This window comes from Notolabrus celidotus, chromosome 4, assembly GCF_009762535.1.
Source record: "Notolabrus celidotus isolate fNotCel1 chromosome 4, fNotCel1.pri, whole genome shotgun sequence".
Taxonomy (NCBI): Eukaryota; Metazoa; Chordata; class Actinopteri; order Labriformes; family Labridae; genus Notolabrus; species Notolabrus celidotus.
Window position 1 is genome coordinate 37,063,314 of NC_048275.1, and position 19,003 is coordinate 37,082,316.

At 43.7% G+C, this 19,003-nt stretch overlaps 1 protein-coding gene across 1 annotated transcript in view; it reads left to right on the plus strand.

Annotated features, from left to right (window-relative positions):
* Positions 1-1,381: 1,381 nt before the first annotated feature.
* The window catches only part of pdzd8 (PDZ domain containing 8), a 70,151-nt gene continuing 52,529 nt past the window's right edge, over positions 1,382-19,003 (plus strand). The window contains exon 1 of the mRNA XM_034681818.1: positions 1,382-2,432. Coding sequence (XP_034537709.1) covers positions 1,558-2,432 — 875 coding nt within the window. The 5' untranslated portion in view covers positions 1,382-1,557. The remainder of the gene's footprint in view (positions 2,433-19,003) is intronic.

The window sequence follows — 19,003 nt, forward strand, 5'->3', positions numbered from 1 at the left end:
CACTTACTGTTTTATCTATGTATCTACTCACTCCATTATCCATACTTAGTTTGGTTTAACTCACATAGTAAGCCCTTTTCTAGTCTGTCCTCATGTTGTTGTTTCGTCTTGTTTTTATATTCTGTCTTTGTTGTCCGTTATTATTTGCATTTGCACTGCTTTGTACCTGCCATGTGAGAAACGCAATTTTGTTCAGCTGTATACAAGCTATGCAGATGAATGACAATAAAGTTTGACTTGACCTGAAATTAGAGAAAGGTTAAATGTCCATGCAGAGCAGAGCGTCTGTTTTAATTATCCTTTGTGATTAAGATGTATCATAGAAGGACTCAAAGCTGCTGTTGGTAGTCTTGATATAAACATCAGTTCGGAGAGAGTTTTCGAATGTCAACACTACCCCTCCTCTCTCTGCTGTCATAACCACGCCCACAAAAGATTGTTGTGTTCATTCTATGAGGAAGTAGTGGCTTCCCAGCCTGTCAGGGCGATGTAGTGGGGCTGGCACTCGACCAAACAGGACAGAGGGTCGGGAGTAGCTCTGATTGGTCCGTGATAACGGGAACGAGGGGAATAATAACGATGCTTGAACAGGCATTGGAAAACACACAGATTTCGGCAAAATCTCAAATTACTTCACTTACTGATGAGTACTGATGGGTATTATGACATTTTCTCCAAACCCAGAAAAAAATTACAGTTTTTTACACCATTCCTACAAACAGCAGCTTTAATGCCAGTATAAAGAGGGTGCATGCATATGCTGTTTGGAATGAAACATATGCAAGTCGTGCAAATAACTCTTATAAAGAATCAAGAACTCTTTATTGCCAAGTGAGCTTGCACACACAAGGAATTTGACATGGTGATTGGAACACTGGCACTGAACAACAAGACAGTAAGGACCATTAATATACAAACCTAAAAACTATCCTTACAAATTATAAATAAGAATACAATTTAAAATACTATCTTTACAAAGAAAGGTATACAGTACTTTTAAGACATAAATACATTAATTAGCCTAAGACAGAGTGCACATTTTAGTGGATGAATATAATAATAAAATATGTTATAGAATAAATTACAATATTGCACATGTTTGTTGCACTAGAGATCAAGGATTGCACATTGTTAAGGAAAATCTCTTCATCTTAAGCATGGTATTCTGTTTTTATTTTAACGGGAAGACATCAGAGACACTCTGGTAGTGACTGGGATGTTACGTTGAACAGACTGAAGGGCCGCTCACGTCCAGAGGAGGTCTGTTGGAGTAAACGGAGAGAAGATCCTGCTCAACACTACACCCAAAGGTCAATGCAAACTGGTTTTACTTGTGGGCAGGTAGAAAATCCGACATACCTTGAACGCATCTAGAGATGCACTTTCTGTTTACGTCATCACGCACACGGACGTAAGCCTTTTGTCCAATCAGGTGGAGAGCCTGAAGCTCAGGGAAGAAGCAGATGATATGGCAGCTTTGAGAGCGACCAGGTGGAACTTGTTTTGTTCACACGGATTAATCTGAGATTATGAGAGCACGTTGAGGCAGAAAGCGAGATGATTTATTTAATATTGATCTCAGCCTTCTCCGGAGCGCTCGTGACGCTGCTGCTCCAGTTCCTGCTGGTCTACCGGAGGAGCCCTGAACCCGCAGGCAGGACGGTGCAGTATGTCAAAGTAGTGCCTGATAACGCACTGAAGGATTACTTTAATACCCAACATGCCGAGCCAGGCCAGCAGCAGCAGGACAGCTCAGCATCTGCTGCATCCAAGCAGCAAGAGGCCGCCTCGACCCGGCCCCAGGACGTCCCTGTGAGCCCCAAACCACAACCCACACCGCCTCCCCACAGCGAGACCGGGGAGCCGGCCAGACCTGAAACCTGCAATTTCCTCAATGCTATCTTCCTGTTCTTATTCAGGGAGCTCAGAGACACCCCCTTAGTGAGGCACTGGCTCACCAAGAAGATCAAGGTGGAGTTTGAGGAGCTGCTGCAGACCAAGACCGCAGGTCGGCTCCTGGAGGGACTCAGTCTCAGGGACATCTCCCTGGGTCATTCTCTGCCGGTCTTCAAAACCGTCAAACTTATGAAGCCGGTGCACATGAACGAGGAGGGCATGCCCGAGGAACTCAACTTTGAGGTGGACCTAGAGTACAATGGCGGCGTCCACCTCGCCATCGACGTGGAGCTGGTCTTTGGGAAGTCTGCCTACCTGTTCGTGAAGATGAGGCGCGTCGTGGGGAGGCTCCGGCTGCAGTTCACGCGCATGCCCTTCTCCCATTGGTCCTTCTCCTTCCTCGAGGACCCGCTGGTGGATTTTGAGGCCAAGTCCCAGTTTGAAGGAAGGCCTCTGCCCCAGCTCACCTCCATCATAGTGAACCAGCTGAAGAGGGTCATCAAGAAGAAACACACCTTACCCAACTACAAGATCAGGTAAGAGCTCCATGTTTACAACAACAACAACTACTGTGTGCTGAACTCCTCCCAAACTCCTTCACACACACACACACACACACACACACACACACACACACACACACACACACACACACACACACACACACACACACACACACACACACACACACACACATACTGCAACCAGACAAACTGCATACCATCCAATCCAAAGAGAAGATATCTGAACACATCCTCCATCACAGGAGTCATGAACTGTGCAATGAGAGGATGCACAGCCTCAAAGTGGACTATGGTCTCTAAATATGCAGAAACTTTCATGTGAGTTCAAGAACAACACTGATAATCAGAAGCATAAACAGGCAGTGACCTCTCTGTGGTCCGATTCCACTGTGTTATTATATTCATGTGAAAATGAAAGCGTTTCAAACAGCTGATAATATGAGGAAAAGGAGCTTAGCAGAGGTCACCACTGTGAGTTCATCCCTCTGGAACAGTGACACGCACCTTTTAATTCACTGATATGTCAACCAAAGTCAGACGCCTGTGTTAAAACCAGAGGCAGGGCTGGGGTCAGACTTTAAAGAAGTCCTTCCTGCTTCATATTTAAGAAGTTAAAGTCATTTTGAAGCATTTCTGACTTTCATTGTTCTCCGAGCTGTCACCAGAGCGTCATGTTTGGTTGTCGTGAGCTGATATCGTCTCATCAACATGCAGGGGAAGTCTGCTCTCACACATTCTGGGTTAAAGTGATGATAACACAAAAACACTTTGGGTATGAACTCACGCTGTAACGGCAACTTCTTCGTCCTCAGGGACAAATCAAAGAACATCCACAGAAAGAGCTTTGTTTTGGTGCTGAGTGTCTAAAACCGTCACGGGCGGGACTCCTGCAGAGGAACCTTAAACTGTGAGTCGGTTTACTGTGAGATCTGGAGAGAAGCAGGTAGAAAACAATGAGATAACCCTCCTTCAAGGTGTTTTCTGGAGAGTTCTTTACCTTAATGCTGTCAGACAGAGGATACTACACAACAGTCTCAGCTGGTCGAGGGCGAAACAAGCACTTAAAGTGGACCAAGTCAGCATTCAGGGATTACTTTACAACCAGATCCCCCTCTGAAACAAAGCAGGACAGTTATATTCAAGCATTTCTATCATACACCTGTCCTTTAACTGTCCACTGGTGTGTGATGATAACACAGCACATGTCTCAGTACAGCACAGACGTGGACAGTGTGGTACCTGTGCGTACCTAGAGCTGGGCGATAATTCGATAATGATAATTATTGAGATATAATTTTTCTCAATCTAAATATGACAAATGTTCAATAACAAATCAGCATATTTAAACCTTTGATTACACCCCCTAATAGGGATGGGCAATGATTTTTGAATATTCGTTTACTTAGTAAAAATCAAAGAGTTACTTTGAATATTTTCTCATTTTAAAAGTACAACTTTTCATTGTTTTTGCCGGTGCCTGGTTGTAATACAGTATTCCCTCCAGACGGTGTCTACAGAGCTTCAGAAGAAGAAGAATGCTAACTACATTTAATAGCAAAAGAAGAAAAAAACATAAGCGACAGTCGCGGCAATTTTCTCCGTTTCTGAATCTCACACTACTACACACGTATTTCCAGAGACTGAGCATGACTGTAAAATGTAAACACACACACCACGCTGTGTCACAGAAACACAGACATAAAGATGGAGACAGACGCTGTCCGTGCACGATACTAGCAGCACCTCGTCCTGCTGCTGGTTAACATGACCGCCACACAAATGGGCTGTTAATGGGACAGTTCTGTGTGTGTGTGTGTGTGCGTGTGTGTGTGTGTGTTTGGGAGTGATTAATCGAATAATCGTAAATAGATGCCACTGATTATTGAATAGTATTTTGGTTTGAATTGCACATCCCTACCCCCCAACCACTGGAAATGGAGGCGGCACTAATGAGCCTTAAACGCCAGTTGCCAGCCAACATTAGACAGAAGAAGTAGAACAGCCAATCATGTCGTAGGGTGAGAGGTAGGCGGGGCTTAAAGACGTTTAGACACAGAAGAAAACTCAAAACCCACCATCTCAAAGCAGAGTCGTTAGTCCAACAGTGTGCTGACTCTGTGTTAAATATTAACTTAATACACTTCATTAAATATTCTTTCAGGTAAAGGTTCTCATCTTACACTAAAGACCTGCTTCCTGTTAGCCCCGTCAAAAATGATGGATTCAAGAAGTTCATCAGAAAACTAAATCCAGATTCAAACTAACAAACTGTCTGGTTTCTTCAACTTTCACTCAGGAGCAAAAATCTGACTTTAGATTTAAATAAAAAATGACTTTATATTTATCGTGATAGTTATTGATATTGACTGATATGAAGAATGTTATCGTGATAACATCTTTTGGAATATCGTCCAGCTCTATGTGTCCCACCACACTGACACACTTTTGTTTTTGTGACACAAAGAAGTCCCCCTGAACAAAAGTGAAATCTTCCTCTCTGTGAGTCAGAGGATTCAGACTCCCTCACTCCTACTTACAGCTGCTCCTCTTTTTAAATATAAAAAACACTTTGGTTTTTGTCGCATGAATCATAAATGTGCATGTCTGCGTGGTGACAAAATCCACAGGGCTTCATGCAAAGTGTTCATAAAGGGAGTGATATGATAATAAAGGGTTAAAGTGGAGACATCCATACATTAGGTTTGTGTTATCGTGTAGAGAAGGACAGCAGCGTGCATCACAAAGAGGAAAGTTCATGCACTGAGAGCTTCACATGAAAACACACAGAGTCCACATCACACTAATAAGACTTGGATTAAAGGGACCGGACTACATCTGATGGAAGAAACGCAGCACCTGAGTGGAAAGTAACCTCCCTGTCATTTATCCATTACCTTAAGAAGGTTACGTCACACACACATCACCTCACACACATCACCTCACACACCAGTGTGTGTGGACTGTCTGCAGCCTGATGGAGTGATGAGCAGCCTGCCGTCATCCAGCTCAGTCTGACACCTGGACTCTCTCGGCATCGTACCCAGCTGCTCTCAGTTCTACTCAGCATGTGACCTCCGAAGTCCCTCTAACTGTGACCAGACTACACTCCGGCTCTTTGAAGGCATGCCTCTGTGAGTGTTTGACTTCCACCTGACTGCGTTCAGAGCGATGAACTCAGAAACAGTTGATCATGTAGTTCTGCACAGACCGTCTCCCACATGCCTCCCTGCAGACGTGTCGGGACGTCATGTGAAACTTTAGAGACAGAAGCTCTTTTCTTCACCTTCCAACCACAATGCTGCCGCCGCCACAGAAAGCACCAGGGCAACAGTTGCTATACGCACTCCTACTCCCATTATAGCTGCAGGGTCCCTGTAGCTCTTTAAGGCCACAGGCTTTGTGTTGGCTCGCCTCATTGGTGTTCCTCTCACACTCTCAGTCTGAGTTTGGAGGAGGACTGCTCTGGCACATTTAACGTGGTGTTGTTTTTCTTCAGTTTGATCTTCTATCAGAGAAGTCTCCTTCCTGATCTCAACAATCTCATCAGAGCTGATCTGATGAGCAGATTATCTCACCCCGAGCTCTCATAAACTCAGCCTAATTTGCGACAGAACACAAATGCATGCATAACTTAGCATTAGTAACCCTGTGGCTCAAATGTCAGTGCTTTAAACTAGAAAGTGAAAACAGTAGCAGCCACAAAAAATATGTAATCTGACATGGGACTTCCACCAGATCTGAGTCCGGCTCCGTGCTCTATGGTCCGTCAACAGAACCCAACACGGAGCAGGATCGCCGACAGCTGACCTGTTGACTCCAGGCCTGGCTCCGCTCATCATGACTTTGGTTTGTTGTTGTAGTTAAGTGAAATACGATCTGGTGATAACACAGAGTGTTTTATTCTGAAAATTAACCGGATGTTTTCATTTTGTTTTGGTGAAACCTGACTTCCTGTCCCGCTCCATCTGCTCTGTTGAGATTGATGCGTCGTGCTCCGGCATCTGGGAAAAGTACAAGTCTTGCATATCTGAACCAGAGGACTCCGACCTGCCGGATCAGAGACATAGCCAGAACGCAACAGAGTGGATCCAGTGGAAGTTAACACATTGACTAGAATAGAAACCTATCACATCTGTTGCTGTGACAGATCAGAGACACTCTGTGTGTCACCAGTGTGCAAACTGCAGGAATGTATACCTGGACTGATTCCAGATGAAATGTCTGCAACGAGTGACGGCCAAATTCCACTAGATCCGTCCCCAGGCCGTCTCCGATCCGTCACAGCACCGGAACTGATAGGTTTCTATTCTAGTCAATGTGTTAACTTCCACTGGATCCGCTCCGTTGCGTTCTGGCTGCGTCTCTGATCCAGCAGGTCGGAGTCCTCCAGATCAGATACACAAGACTTCCATTTCTCCCGGATGCCGGAGGACGACGCATCAATCTCAACAGAACAGATGGAGCGGGACAGGAAGTCAGGTTTCACCAAAACAAAATGAAAACATCCGGTTAATTTTCAGAATAAAACACTCTGTGTTATCACCAGATCGTATTTCACTTAACTACAACAACAAACCAAAGTCATGATGAGCGGAGCCAGGCCTGGAGTCAACAGGTCAGAGGTTTTCAGAGGACCAGAAAGACAACATGGATGAGGAGAGGAGGAGGAGAATCCTTGATTCAGTGATTACAGCGGTAAAACCTTGGTCACATGACTCCAGCTGTCTGTCGGTCCTGATCCATGCTGCGTTCCGAAAACACAACCGATGGGTGTTGACGGACTAGAGAGCATGGAGCCGGACCGCAGGGGATCAGAGATGGACAGTGTCCTGTGTTAGTCCACTAGACCAAGGGTTCCCCGAGATTTCTATCTCTGTCATATCACCAGTTTGTTGTTCTGCTACATTCTCTGCTTGTTGTGCACATGATGGTGACTGATGCAGAGTGTATTATGTTGGCGTTGGAGCTGATGCACGTTAACTGAGGTGATTGCAAAGAAGGAGGGAGAGGAGACGTCATGTTTTGTGAGTTTCATATTTTAGGAGGTGCACGTCAGGCTTCGTAGGTCGGCTACAGTGAGACCCTAACTCACGTCGTAGATTCAGCACAGACGTATAAATCCAGCTTTAGGATGCAGATATTGTGACACTTGAACGTAACATGCTGGTCATTTGTTTGTGCAGTTTTGATTTGTGCATATTTTCCTTCATTCTGTCCCCTGCCAATCACAGCCCTTCATCATGTCCTCACATCACTACCCAACATGAACAAAGAGCTTAGCTGTGAGAGCTGCATTAACGTGATATTATACAGTAACATCCTCCATGTGGACAGAGATGTGTAGTGTTTGATTTTATGAATAGAGCTATCATATTTCATCTTTTCTCCTCCTGCTTCCTGTTGCTGGTTTCTCACTGCTCGCTCTGAAACTCTGAGGAGCAAAATGAAAACTGCTCCAGTCTGAGTGTCTGAACCCGGTCCCCCCAGACAATAACTGATCCTCTCTCTGATGGCCGAGCATTCCTCTGCAGGAGAGTGAGGACTGACCACATACAGAGAAAGAGACGCTCTCACGAGGCATGAACTTAGGTGAAGTGTGGATGTGAAACCAGTTTGAAGAAGTGAGAGAAATGGAGTGAGGGAAAAAGGGAAGTGTGTTTTGAGGGAGAAAGCAAAACAACATGGTGACTTGCACTTTTAGGTCCTTATTGTGCGTCTGCTTATCAAATGCAAACAGTTTGAAGAGATAAAACTCTGCAGCTCTCAGATAGCCCACATCCTCTCACCGCTCTGAGACAATGCTCGCGTTGTGCCGGGCAGAGTGACACAGAACTGAGGCATCTTATAACTCAGCATGTCTCATTTCACACAAAACTTACTCCAGTCCCAGCTGTCCTCGGGGGAACAGTGGAGGCCTTCTCACCCAGCAGCATGGCAACAGGACAAATGAGTATTCTGACTGGAGTCTGAGCCTGAGTGGAGCGAGTCCCGCCCTCAGTCACCAGGGGAAAGACTGGCTCATTATGTTATTTCCTCTCAGTTATCACAGCGCAGTGTGCAGCCTTTCTCTCTCTCCCTCCATCTCACCCTCTCTTTGTCCAAGTCACCTTGCAGTCTTCCACTGAAAGCTTGGCAGAGTTTCCCTGGCTGGGATTTTATCATCGTATGCAGAGGTCGAGAACAGCTCTGCAGATATGAAACGCAAACTTCTATTAATACACGCCCGCACGGCCAGAAGGTTTGACTTCTCAGCTTCTTGTTAAAATCACAGGATTGTGTTGTTAGTGACGGAGCAGCAGAAAAACAGTAGAGTGGTGTGGTTGACTTCATGCTGACCTTGCAGAGCTGCAGTTTAAGCACCTGGAACTGATAGCTGAAGGTTTAACACGCATGAAAAGTTACAAAGATGTCCAGCTCTATGCTAAATATTCTGTTGATGTACACAAGTATCCAGAAACCTTGTCAGAATAGAGCATTAAGGGACTCTTCAGTTAAATATAAATACCATTTACAGAGGAGGCAGATTCATGTGATGACTTCCTGTTCTACCAGAACAATCAGAACCACTGTGTCTCTTTGGTTCACGTGCTGCAGACAGTGCTGAGAGTAACCCACGCTCACTCTGCTGAACAAAGTACAGAAAACCTGCTGAAATGTTCAGGGTGGGCTGAGTGTGTGTAAGCAAACAGCAGGAGTGTATACCCTGACTTTACCTGGACTGATTCCAGGTGAAATGTCTGCAACGAGTGATGGCCAAATTCCACTAGGTCCGTCTCCGGTCTGTCTCTGATCCGTCACAGCACCGGATCTGATAGGTTTCTATTCTAGTCAGTTTCTATTCTGTTAACTTCCACTGGATCCACTCCGTTGCGGCTGCGTCTCTGATCCAGCAGGTCGGAGTCCTCCAGATCAGATACTCAAGACTTCCATTTCTGCCGGATGCTGGAGCATGACGCATCAATCTCAACAGAGCAGATGGAGCGGGACAGGAAGTCAGGTTTCACCAAAACAAAATGAAAACATCCGGTTAATTTTCAGAATAAAACACTCTGTGTTATCACCAGATCGTATTTCACTTAACTACAACAACAAACCAAAGTCATGATGAGCGGAGCCAGGCCTGGAGTCAACAGGTCAGAGGTTTTCAGAGGACCAGAAAGACAACATGGATGAGGAGAGGAGGAGGAGAATCCTTGATTCAGTGATTAACGTGGGAAAACCTCGGTCACATGACTCCAGCTGTCCGGAGGTCCTGCTCTGTGCTGCGTTCTGAAACGCAACCGTTGGGTGTTGACGGACTAGAGAGCACAGAGCCGGACTGCAGCGGATCAGAGATGGACTGGACGCAGATCTGGTGGAAGTCCCGCGTGAGGGTGACCTGCAGCAAATATTCTGAGTGGAGTGAACCCTGAAGAGTGACACAATTAATAAAAACATCCAAGTTCACATTCCTGTTCTCATCAAGCATTGATACAAATTCCAAAAGGCTCATCATGGAGTAGGTCTCTGTTTCTTCGTCCACAGTCATGTTGTAAACATTACACTCCTGCTTTCACAGCATGCTCATGAACTCGTCCTGCTTATGGAGACCTTCCCATCCCCTCCTCTGACCAGCTGGACAACTCCACACTGTGAGGGACCATAGACTGTATAAATAATGGACGCAGTATCCGTGACATCACCCATCTGTTTCTGAAGCGCTGTTTTGACGCCGATCATCGGCGGCAGCCATATTGGAAACGTTGAACTCAATATATCTTCTGTGGAGTTAGTGTGAGGTAAAGAGGGGCTTTGAGCCTCCTTGCTAACAGCTACAGTGTTCCCGCCTGTCAATCAAGTCAGCTGTGCCTCTCATTGGAAGACTAGTAATCTCAATATCTTTGAAATTGCAGTGTTATGAAAAAATTCACCCCCAGTACAGTGTGTGCCGATCGAGAAATGAGCTATCCAGACTACACTCGTCTTTTGTACCAGGCTGTAAACATGTTTATTTCTGCTGTAAATATCGGCTTCTTTGAATGGGTGGTAGTCGGGTTCTGGTACTTCCAGAGCCAGCCTCAAGTGGACACTCGAAGAACTGCAGTTTTTAGCACTTCCGCATTGGCTTCAATTTTCGCGGCCGGAGGTTGCAGCTTGTGAGGGATGTGTGTGAACAGACTACTTTGGAAAAATTCAGGGCAGAGCTCATAAAAATGTCCGGGAATGTCAGGGGTGCATGTGTGAAAAGAGGCTAAAGACACCATTAGTAAAACAACTAATGCTGGTTTATCTGACAGGCTCTTATTGATCAATAATGTCAACAGAATGACACTTCAGACAGGTTTGAGTTCAAACACATAAAACCATGATGTGATTTCATGTGACAGTCCATCTGTGCTCTGAAACAGGACTGAAATAAAGTCCTTAGCCAACCTGTGACCATGAATTCTGTCTGAGGTCAGACTTGATTGGAAATGATTTGTGGTTTAACTATGAAGATAACAACTCCCATGATCCCACACTGCTTCACACTGTCATCAAACACCACTTTCATTGTTTTGATTAAGAGACATATTAGTGTCTTTAAATGGTAGCGCCCCCTCTGGTCATCACAGAGCTAAAGGTTCAGTCTGTACCTTTAATGACAGTGTTTGACCTCGGTGCAGACTTCAGAGTGTGTAACACAGCCAGGAGGCAGCGTGTGTGTGAGTGTGTGTGAGTGTGTGTGTATGTTTCTGATTGTAGGGTTTAGGATTGTTTTCTCTACTTCCCCCAGCTTTGGAAACTCCTAGGATTAACTTTTTTTTTTAAAGTGTTTTCAGAGGGATTTATTATTTTTTATAATCGTAAATAATCAGATTAATCCTGTAAGTTACTTTCAAACACAAACTCCCCTTGTTCCAACTTCTCAGTCAGGGTTTTGACTTTTTCCTTTCTCGTGGGATTAGCCGCTTTAGCTTCAATTACAGATTACTTTCATACAGATTAATCTGATTATTGGGGTTTTGGACTGTCAGACAAAACAAGACTTGAAGGCAGTACTTTGAGGTTAAGGAGACCTGAGGTGGTTAGTAGATCAGAGAAAAGAGTCATTTATAATGAAGTAAATAAATTAAGAAACACTCATCAGCTCTCACTCTGCTCTAATGTTTTATACCAAAGCTTAAACTCAATCCATAACCTGCTCAGCTAACTCATTGTGATTCACATGCATCATTTAAAATTGTATAAAAAGTTAAATAGATTCTTCGGGCTGTGCAAGTATTGTGATATTAGTTTTCATGATAATAGATGGACCTTCAGCTCCTCTCAGAGACTCATCAAATAGATTAAGATGTCCTTTTCTTTTTCTTAACTTCCTGAAATCCCAAAGACCTCCACGCTTGACGTTGCAAGTCTGAGTAATGTTTGTCAAGTGTCACTGAGGGGGAATGAAGAGAGCTAGTGTCGCTATAATTAAAACAAAGCAGTGAGACAAAATAGAAGACGTTGTTCTTTTGTTACGATGGTTACACTTTATAATAATAAATAATAATAATTTATTTGTAGAGCACTTTTCAAAAAACAAGTTACAGAGTACTTCACATGGGCAGCAAAATAAAACAGGCAGTTTTTAAAATCACACAAGTCATGGTAAAGAAATAAAACATTTTAAAAAGGATAAATTCCCCTAAAAGAACACTAAGGGAGCACAATTCTTTTAAAATATATTTCTTAAAACGGTTAAAATTTAAATTAAATTCAGATAAAATCAGGAAAGGCTCTACGGTAAAAGTCTGTTTTCAGAAGAGATTTAGAAGAGATCCCTGACTCAGCAGACCTGATCTCCTCGGGCAGATGGTTCCAGAGTGTTGGACCCCTCACTGTGAACACCCTGTCCCCTTTCCTTTTCATTTTTGTAATTGCACAATAAACCTCTGTCCAAGGTTCTCAATGCTCTCATCTGCGCGTAAGGTACTAATAGGTCTGCTGCTATATAGCATAGAGAAAGTCTATAAAGAACTTTAAAAGTAATCAGTAATATCTTAAATTAATTCTAAAACATACAGGGAGCCAGTGCAAGGACGCTAAAACCAGAGAGCTGTGGTCGAGTTTTTTGTTTTTGGTTTAAACACTTCAAAGAACTAATAAACTTGTCCACAGTGCAAAACGGAGCTACATTTGTTTTTAAGCAGCTGCTTTTGATACTGCCCACTGTAATAATAATTATAATAATTATAATAATTATAATGATACATTTTATTTATTACGCACTTTACATTCTGAACAAATCTCAAAGTGCTACAGGACATAAAAATTGCAGCAAGAATAAAAACAGGGTTAAAAACAGTAAAATGCAGCAGACACTTGTTAAAAACAGTGTAGTTAAATAAAACAAGTAAAAAGCAGCAGGGGAGGGCAGATTAAAAAGTAGGGATTAAAACTAGGGAAATAAAAAGGAGGTAAACAGAAAGGTTTTCAGTTCCTTTTTGAAGGAGTCTTTGGTTTGTGGTGCTCTCAGGAGGGAGGACATTCCACAGTTGCGGGGCAGCAGAGTAAAAGGCCCGGTCTCCCATAGCCTGGTTCGAGGGCAGTGGAGGCGGTTGGTGTTGTGGGTTTAGTAGTTCTTTCAGGTATGTGGGGGCGTTTCCATGGATGCACTGATGTGTGCAGAGATTTTGAATTTGATCCTGATTGAAACCAGGAGCCAGTGGAGTGATTACAGGATGGATGTGATGTGTTCATGTTTACGCACTCTCATCAGGATCCTGGCTGCGCAGTTCTGGATGAACTGCAGCCTTTGGAGGCTTTTGCCAGGAATCCTGATGACTAGGAAGTTACAGTAATCGAGCCTGGAAGAGACGAAGGCATGGGCCAGTTTTTCTGCATCGGGGAGAGAGAGTGAGGGGCGGAGTTTAGAGATGTTTCTGAAGTGATAGAAAGGTTTTACAGATGTTTTTGATGTGGGCCTCAAAGGTGAGGGTCAATTTTAACACCCAGGTTTGTGGCTATGGATGAGAGGGGAATGTTGTGTCCTGTAAAGGATATGGTGGTGATTGGAGGTAACCGGATCAGGTGGGGGGTGCCAACTATAAGGGCTTCAGTTTAGGAGCTGTTGAGTTGAAGGAAGTTTTGGTCTACTGTTTGACTACTGTTGTAATCCAGATTAAGGCAAAACCAGATTATTTCATAGTTTGGATGTCTTCAGTATTAATCTACAATGTTGAAAATAATTAAAATAAATAAAAAACATTGAATGAGAAGGTGTGTCCAAACTTTTGATGGTAGTGTGTATAAAACATCACCATAATCAGTCAGAGGCATGAAATTAGCAGCAACAAGTTTTTTCCATCCATGCTGTGTGTCTTTGCTCTGCTCTCTGTCACAGGATGATAAATACACACATTTGAAAATGCACAAGTTCCATTTGGGTTCCATTTGTGTCTGAAGACTGACAGAGAGCACACTGATGATCACTATGTTGTTTTGAAGTCCCGTTCAAATGAAATAACATGGACAGTCCCAGTTTCTGGAGCTCAGGAGTTAACCTTTATAAACTCCTGGTATTGAAACAAGTATTGATTTTGTTGTTTCTCATATCATAGTGAAGTCTACGTATTATGATATGAGGTCCTTGCCGATACTCAGCCCTGATTCCTGAAGTAAGTGGAGGCCCTCTGTATTTCAGATGAGGAGGGATGCCTCTGATTATGAAACACTACAGGAAATGTAATTTGATACTGCGGTTAAAACCACGAGTTTTGAGCTGCCAAAGTCAAATATCATTATCTGGCGTTGTTTTATTACAGACATTCGATACCACAGCAGGAGCGTGGAGAGCTGACGGGATTTACTGTTTACTGTAGAGATCAAAGGTGCTGGAGAAAGGCTGACGTGAGGTATGTTTAAATGCCTCGTTAAAGGATCTGTGAGGCTGTCGGACTGTAAGTGTGAGCGTTAAACACATATTTACTGCCTCAGACTCCAGTCCTCTGAGCTGTGTGGGAGACTGCAGCAAACAGATGAACACGAAACATGCGTGTGAGTGTGTATCTCCCACGATCATGCAGAGCGAGTGTATGTGTGTGTGTGTGTGTGTGTGTGTGTGAGTGTGTGAGTGTGTGTGTGTGTGTGTGTGTGTGTGTGTGTGTGTGTGTGTGTGTGTGTGTGTGTGTTTGTGTGTGTGTGTGTGTGTGTGTGTGTGTGTGTGTGTGTGTGTGTGTGTGTGTGTGTGTGTGTGATTAGATGATGTAATGAAGAGAAGCCTCAGAGAATGAAGGCTGGACCTTGGGATTTGCTGAGTGGCACAGATGGTAGTTCCGTGGAGGGAGGGGAGGGCTGGGACCGCAGCCCACTCAAGGTAATCCAAGCATTACAGCACCCGTGTAGTGTCACCGCTCCAGCTATGGGGGAACACGAGCGTTCAAGCCAAATCTGTGAGGCTTTCACTCTGCCACAGTCATCATTCCAGCTTCCTGTTTTGGTCTAGTCCACATCCAAAAGCTGCATCACAGTGAAACCTCTCTAATATCTAACATCCATTCATGCTGTAACTGAACACTGACAGCCTTATGTCAGCCCCGTGTACCACTCCTCAGAGTGTGATTGTGCAGTAAGCTCTCTGAGCTCTTTAGATCACACATCACAGTATATTTGTTGTACCATGGAGGCCGTAATCTTCATCTTTTTACCATACACTCAGTCAAAGCACTTTTGATCCAAGGCTGTCCCACTTCAACAAAGCCGTTAGGTAGTGAAATCACTTTGATGTGCTTTTCTTTATTGTGTTTCCATATAGAGCAAACGTTCATTCTCTAATACTCACTTCTTTCTCTCAGTTGTGAGCTTCAGTTTCCCTCGAGGTCTGACTGCAGCTGAGTGCTCAGCAAAAACACCAACCTGCGTCTGACAGCTCCTTCACCTTATATGGGACTGTACAGGGAGGTAATGAAAGCCGGCTCACTGGAGAGAAAAAGGTTTCAGTGTATTCACGATAAAGGAGAGATCAGTACAGTGAGCAGGTGATGTGAAGTACAGTCATGGCCAAAAGTTTTGAGAATGACACAAATATAACATTTTCACAAAGTCTGCTGCTTCAGGGTTTTTAGGTGTTTTTGTCAGATGTTTCTATGGTATAATGAAATACAATTAGAAGCATTTCATAAGTATCAAAAGCTTTTATTGAGAATTAAACAGAATTCATGCAATAAGTCAATATTTGCAGTGTTGACCCTTCTTTTTCAAGACCTCTGCAATTCTCCCTGGCATGCTGTCAATCAACTTCTGGACCAAATCCTGACTGATGGCAGTCCATTCTTGCATAATCAATGCTTGGAGTTTGTCAGAATTTGTGGGTTTTTGATTGTCCACTCGCCTCTTGAGGATTGAACACAAGTTCTCAATGGGATTAAGATCTGGGGAGTTTCCTGGCCAAGGGCCCAAAATCTTTTGCTTTATGGCAAGGTGCTCCATCATGCTGGAAAAGGCATTCTTCATCACCAAACTGCCCTTGGATGGTTGGGAGAAGTTGCTCTCGGAGGACGTTCTGGTACCATTCTTTATTCATGGCTGTGATTTTAGGCAAGATTGTGAGAGAGCCCGCTCCCTTGACCGAAAAGCAACCCCACACATGAATGGTCTCAGGATGCTTCACTGTTGGCAAGAGACAGGACTGATGGTAGCGCTCACCTCGTCTTCTCCGAACAAGCCTTCCTCCAGATGCCCCAAACAATGGGAAAGGGGATTCATCAGAGAAAATGACTTTACCCCAGTCCTCAGCAGTCCAGTCCCTGTACCCTCCGCAGAATATCAGTCTGTCCCTGATGTTTTTACTGGAGAGAAGTGGCTTCTTTGCTGCCCTCCTTGACACCAGACCTTCCTCCAAAAGTCTTTGCCTCACTGTGCGTGCAGATGCACTCACATCTGCCTGCTGCCATTCCTGAGCAAGCTCTGCACTGGTGCTGGCCCGATCCCACAGCTGCAACACCTTCAGGAGACGGTCCTGGCGCTTGCTGGACTTTCTTGGGCGCCCTGGAGCCTGTTTGGCAACAATTGAACCTCTCTCCTTGAAGTTCTTGATAATTGGATAGACGGTTGACTGAGGTGCAATCTTACTCGCTGCTATAAACTTCCCTGTTAGGCCCTTTTTGTGCAATGCAATGATGGCTGCACGTGTTTCCTTGCAGGTAACCATGGCTAACAGATGAGGAACAATGGTGTCATGCACCATCTTCCTTTTAAAGTGTCCAGTCACTCAATCATGACATATTGATCGCCAGCCTTGTCCTCATCAACACCCACACCTGTGTTAATGTGTGTGACACCTGTGTGTCATTGAAATGATGTTAGCTGGTCCTTTTGTGGCAGGGCTGAAATGCAGTGGAAATGTGTTTTTGGTGATAAAGTTCATTTTCAAGGCAAAGAGGGACTTTGCTATTAATTGCAGTTGAGCTGTTCACTCCTCATAACATTCTGGAGTATATGCAAATTGCCATTATAAAAACTGAAACAGCAGACTTTGTGAAAATGAATAGTTGTGTCATTCTCAAAACTTTTGGCCATGACTGTACACTCCCCACAGGGTGAGCAGGACACACCTGTGAACACACCTTTAGGGATCAGCAGCTCAGAGATGCTCTCTCCAGCTCTGGACTGCAGGACAGGATGTTGCTCCACTTTTCCCTCTCAGAGATGGTTTGAGGTCCAGCAGCTCCTCAGGCTGCTCTCACATCTGTGCCCGCTAACTGTCATTATTTCCCCACTCTCAAGACCAGCCTGAGAGCACACTGACGTTTCTACCACAGTGTCAACAGGCAGAGGGAATGTGATGGACTATTTTCTGTGGAGTGATTTGACATGAAGTGTGATGAAGTCGTCCCTATACTTTCAGGATGTGGGTAAAGGAAGAGCACGGAGACAACTTTTTGCTCGCGGTCTACCCGTAGGACAACTGAACACTGAATAACCGTGATGCATTCACTGCACTGTGGGAAACAACATCCCTCTGCCTGTAACCCTTAGTAATCTCAAAGGGGAGTGCACAACTCAAAAACAATACTCTGTAAACTGATACACAGAATATTATTTGACTAAAACTTCACAAAAATCTCATCTTACATTAAAGACCTGCTTCCTGTTAGCACTGTCAGAAATGATGGATTCAAGAAGCTGATCAGAAACTAAATCCAGATACAAACTAACAAACTGTCTGGTTTCTTCAACTTTCACTCAGGAGCAAAAATCTGACTTTACATTAAAATGAAATCATGATTTGATATTTATCGGGATAATTATTGATATATTGACTGATATGAAATATTTTATCGTGATAACATCTTTTTCAATATCGCCCAGCTCTATGTGGATGTGATAACAGTTAGAGCTGGGCGATATTGTTAAAAGTTAATGCTGAGCCAGTGTAGTCAAACTAACGACTGCTTTGAGCTGGTAGGTTTTGAGTTTTCTTCAGTGTCTGAACGTCTTTAAGCCCCGCCTACCTCTCACCTTACGCCATGATTGGCTGTTCTACTTCTTCTGTCTAATGTTGGCTGGCAACTGGCGTTTAACCCTCAAAGACCGAGACGGCCGCCGGCGGCCACAAATAGCTCTTATTCTTAAATGTTTAATAACTTTTGAACCGCTGATTCTATCAACAAGCTTTAAAAACTCAGTTACAGCGGACATTCTCAGCTTTCCATCGATACCACATTTGTCTCATTTGCATATCCAGCGGCTGCGTGGTGACCGTGATGACGCCATCAAATTTAGCAGCATTGATTCGTCAGGGAAACCTACGTAGTCTCTTCCTCTGAGCCAATTGGCAATTGGTGTAGATGCTTAGTCCCACCCCTGTGTATCGATTGGTTCAAAATGTAAATGTCCAGGATGTGTTTCACCATGGCAACCATCTACTCCACCAATAAACGTGTTTTTTGGGGGAAATTTGAATGTAAAGAGCGGAAAACAAGACGGAGAATCCATATACAAAACCGGACAGCAAAATCAAACAGATTTGCACGTTATTTGAACTCAACACAAAATTAAAATGACAACACAAAGGTACACAACAGAAGAGGCACTGTGTCTAATTTTATCAAATGATCAGCTTGGCGATTTTGCCGAGGAGTCATCTGATTCTGACGCAGACACAGCTGGGGCAGAGAGGAGGAGTGCAGCAGCTGCATCGATCCTTTCCAGGACATATATAGTATATATGTTTCTGTAATTTATGTGTATAATTGGTGAAGATCATCTGCACTTTTTGCTCATTTTTACCAAATAGTTTACATCTCTCATTTTGTTCACAGTGAAAATAATTTGCAATTTGATTATTTGCACTAAGTGTATTTCAATTCATTTATGGACAGTTTCCACTATTTGTGACCATGTTTGCATGTGTTCATGATCAAAATGTAAATCTGAAAAGTCACTTTTACCTCTGTGTCCTAATTTATGATATAATAACATCTCTACTTACTCTAAGACCTTTTTTACACACATCCACAGGGTCAGTAAATCAAACAGAAGAATAAACCTGCTTTTTCCACTAAAAAACGCCTTAGAAAATACTATAATAAATTTATGTAACTTGCTCAGTAAAGGTTTGATAGTGACAAAAATGTATT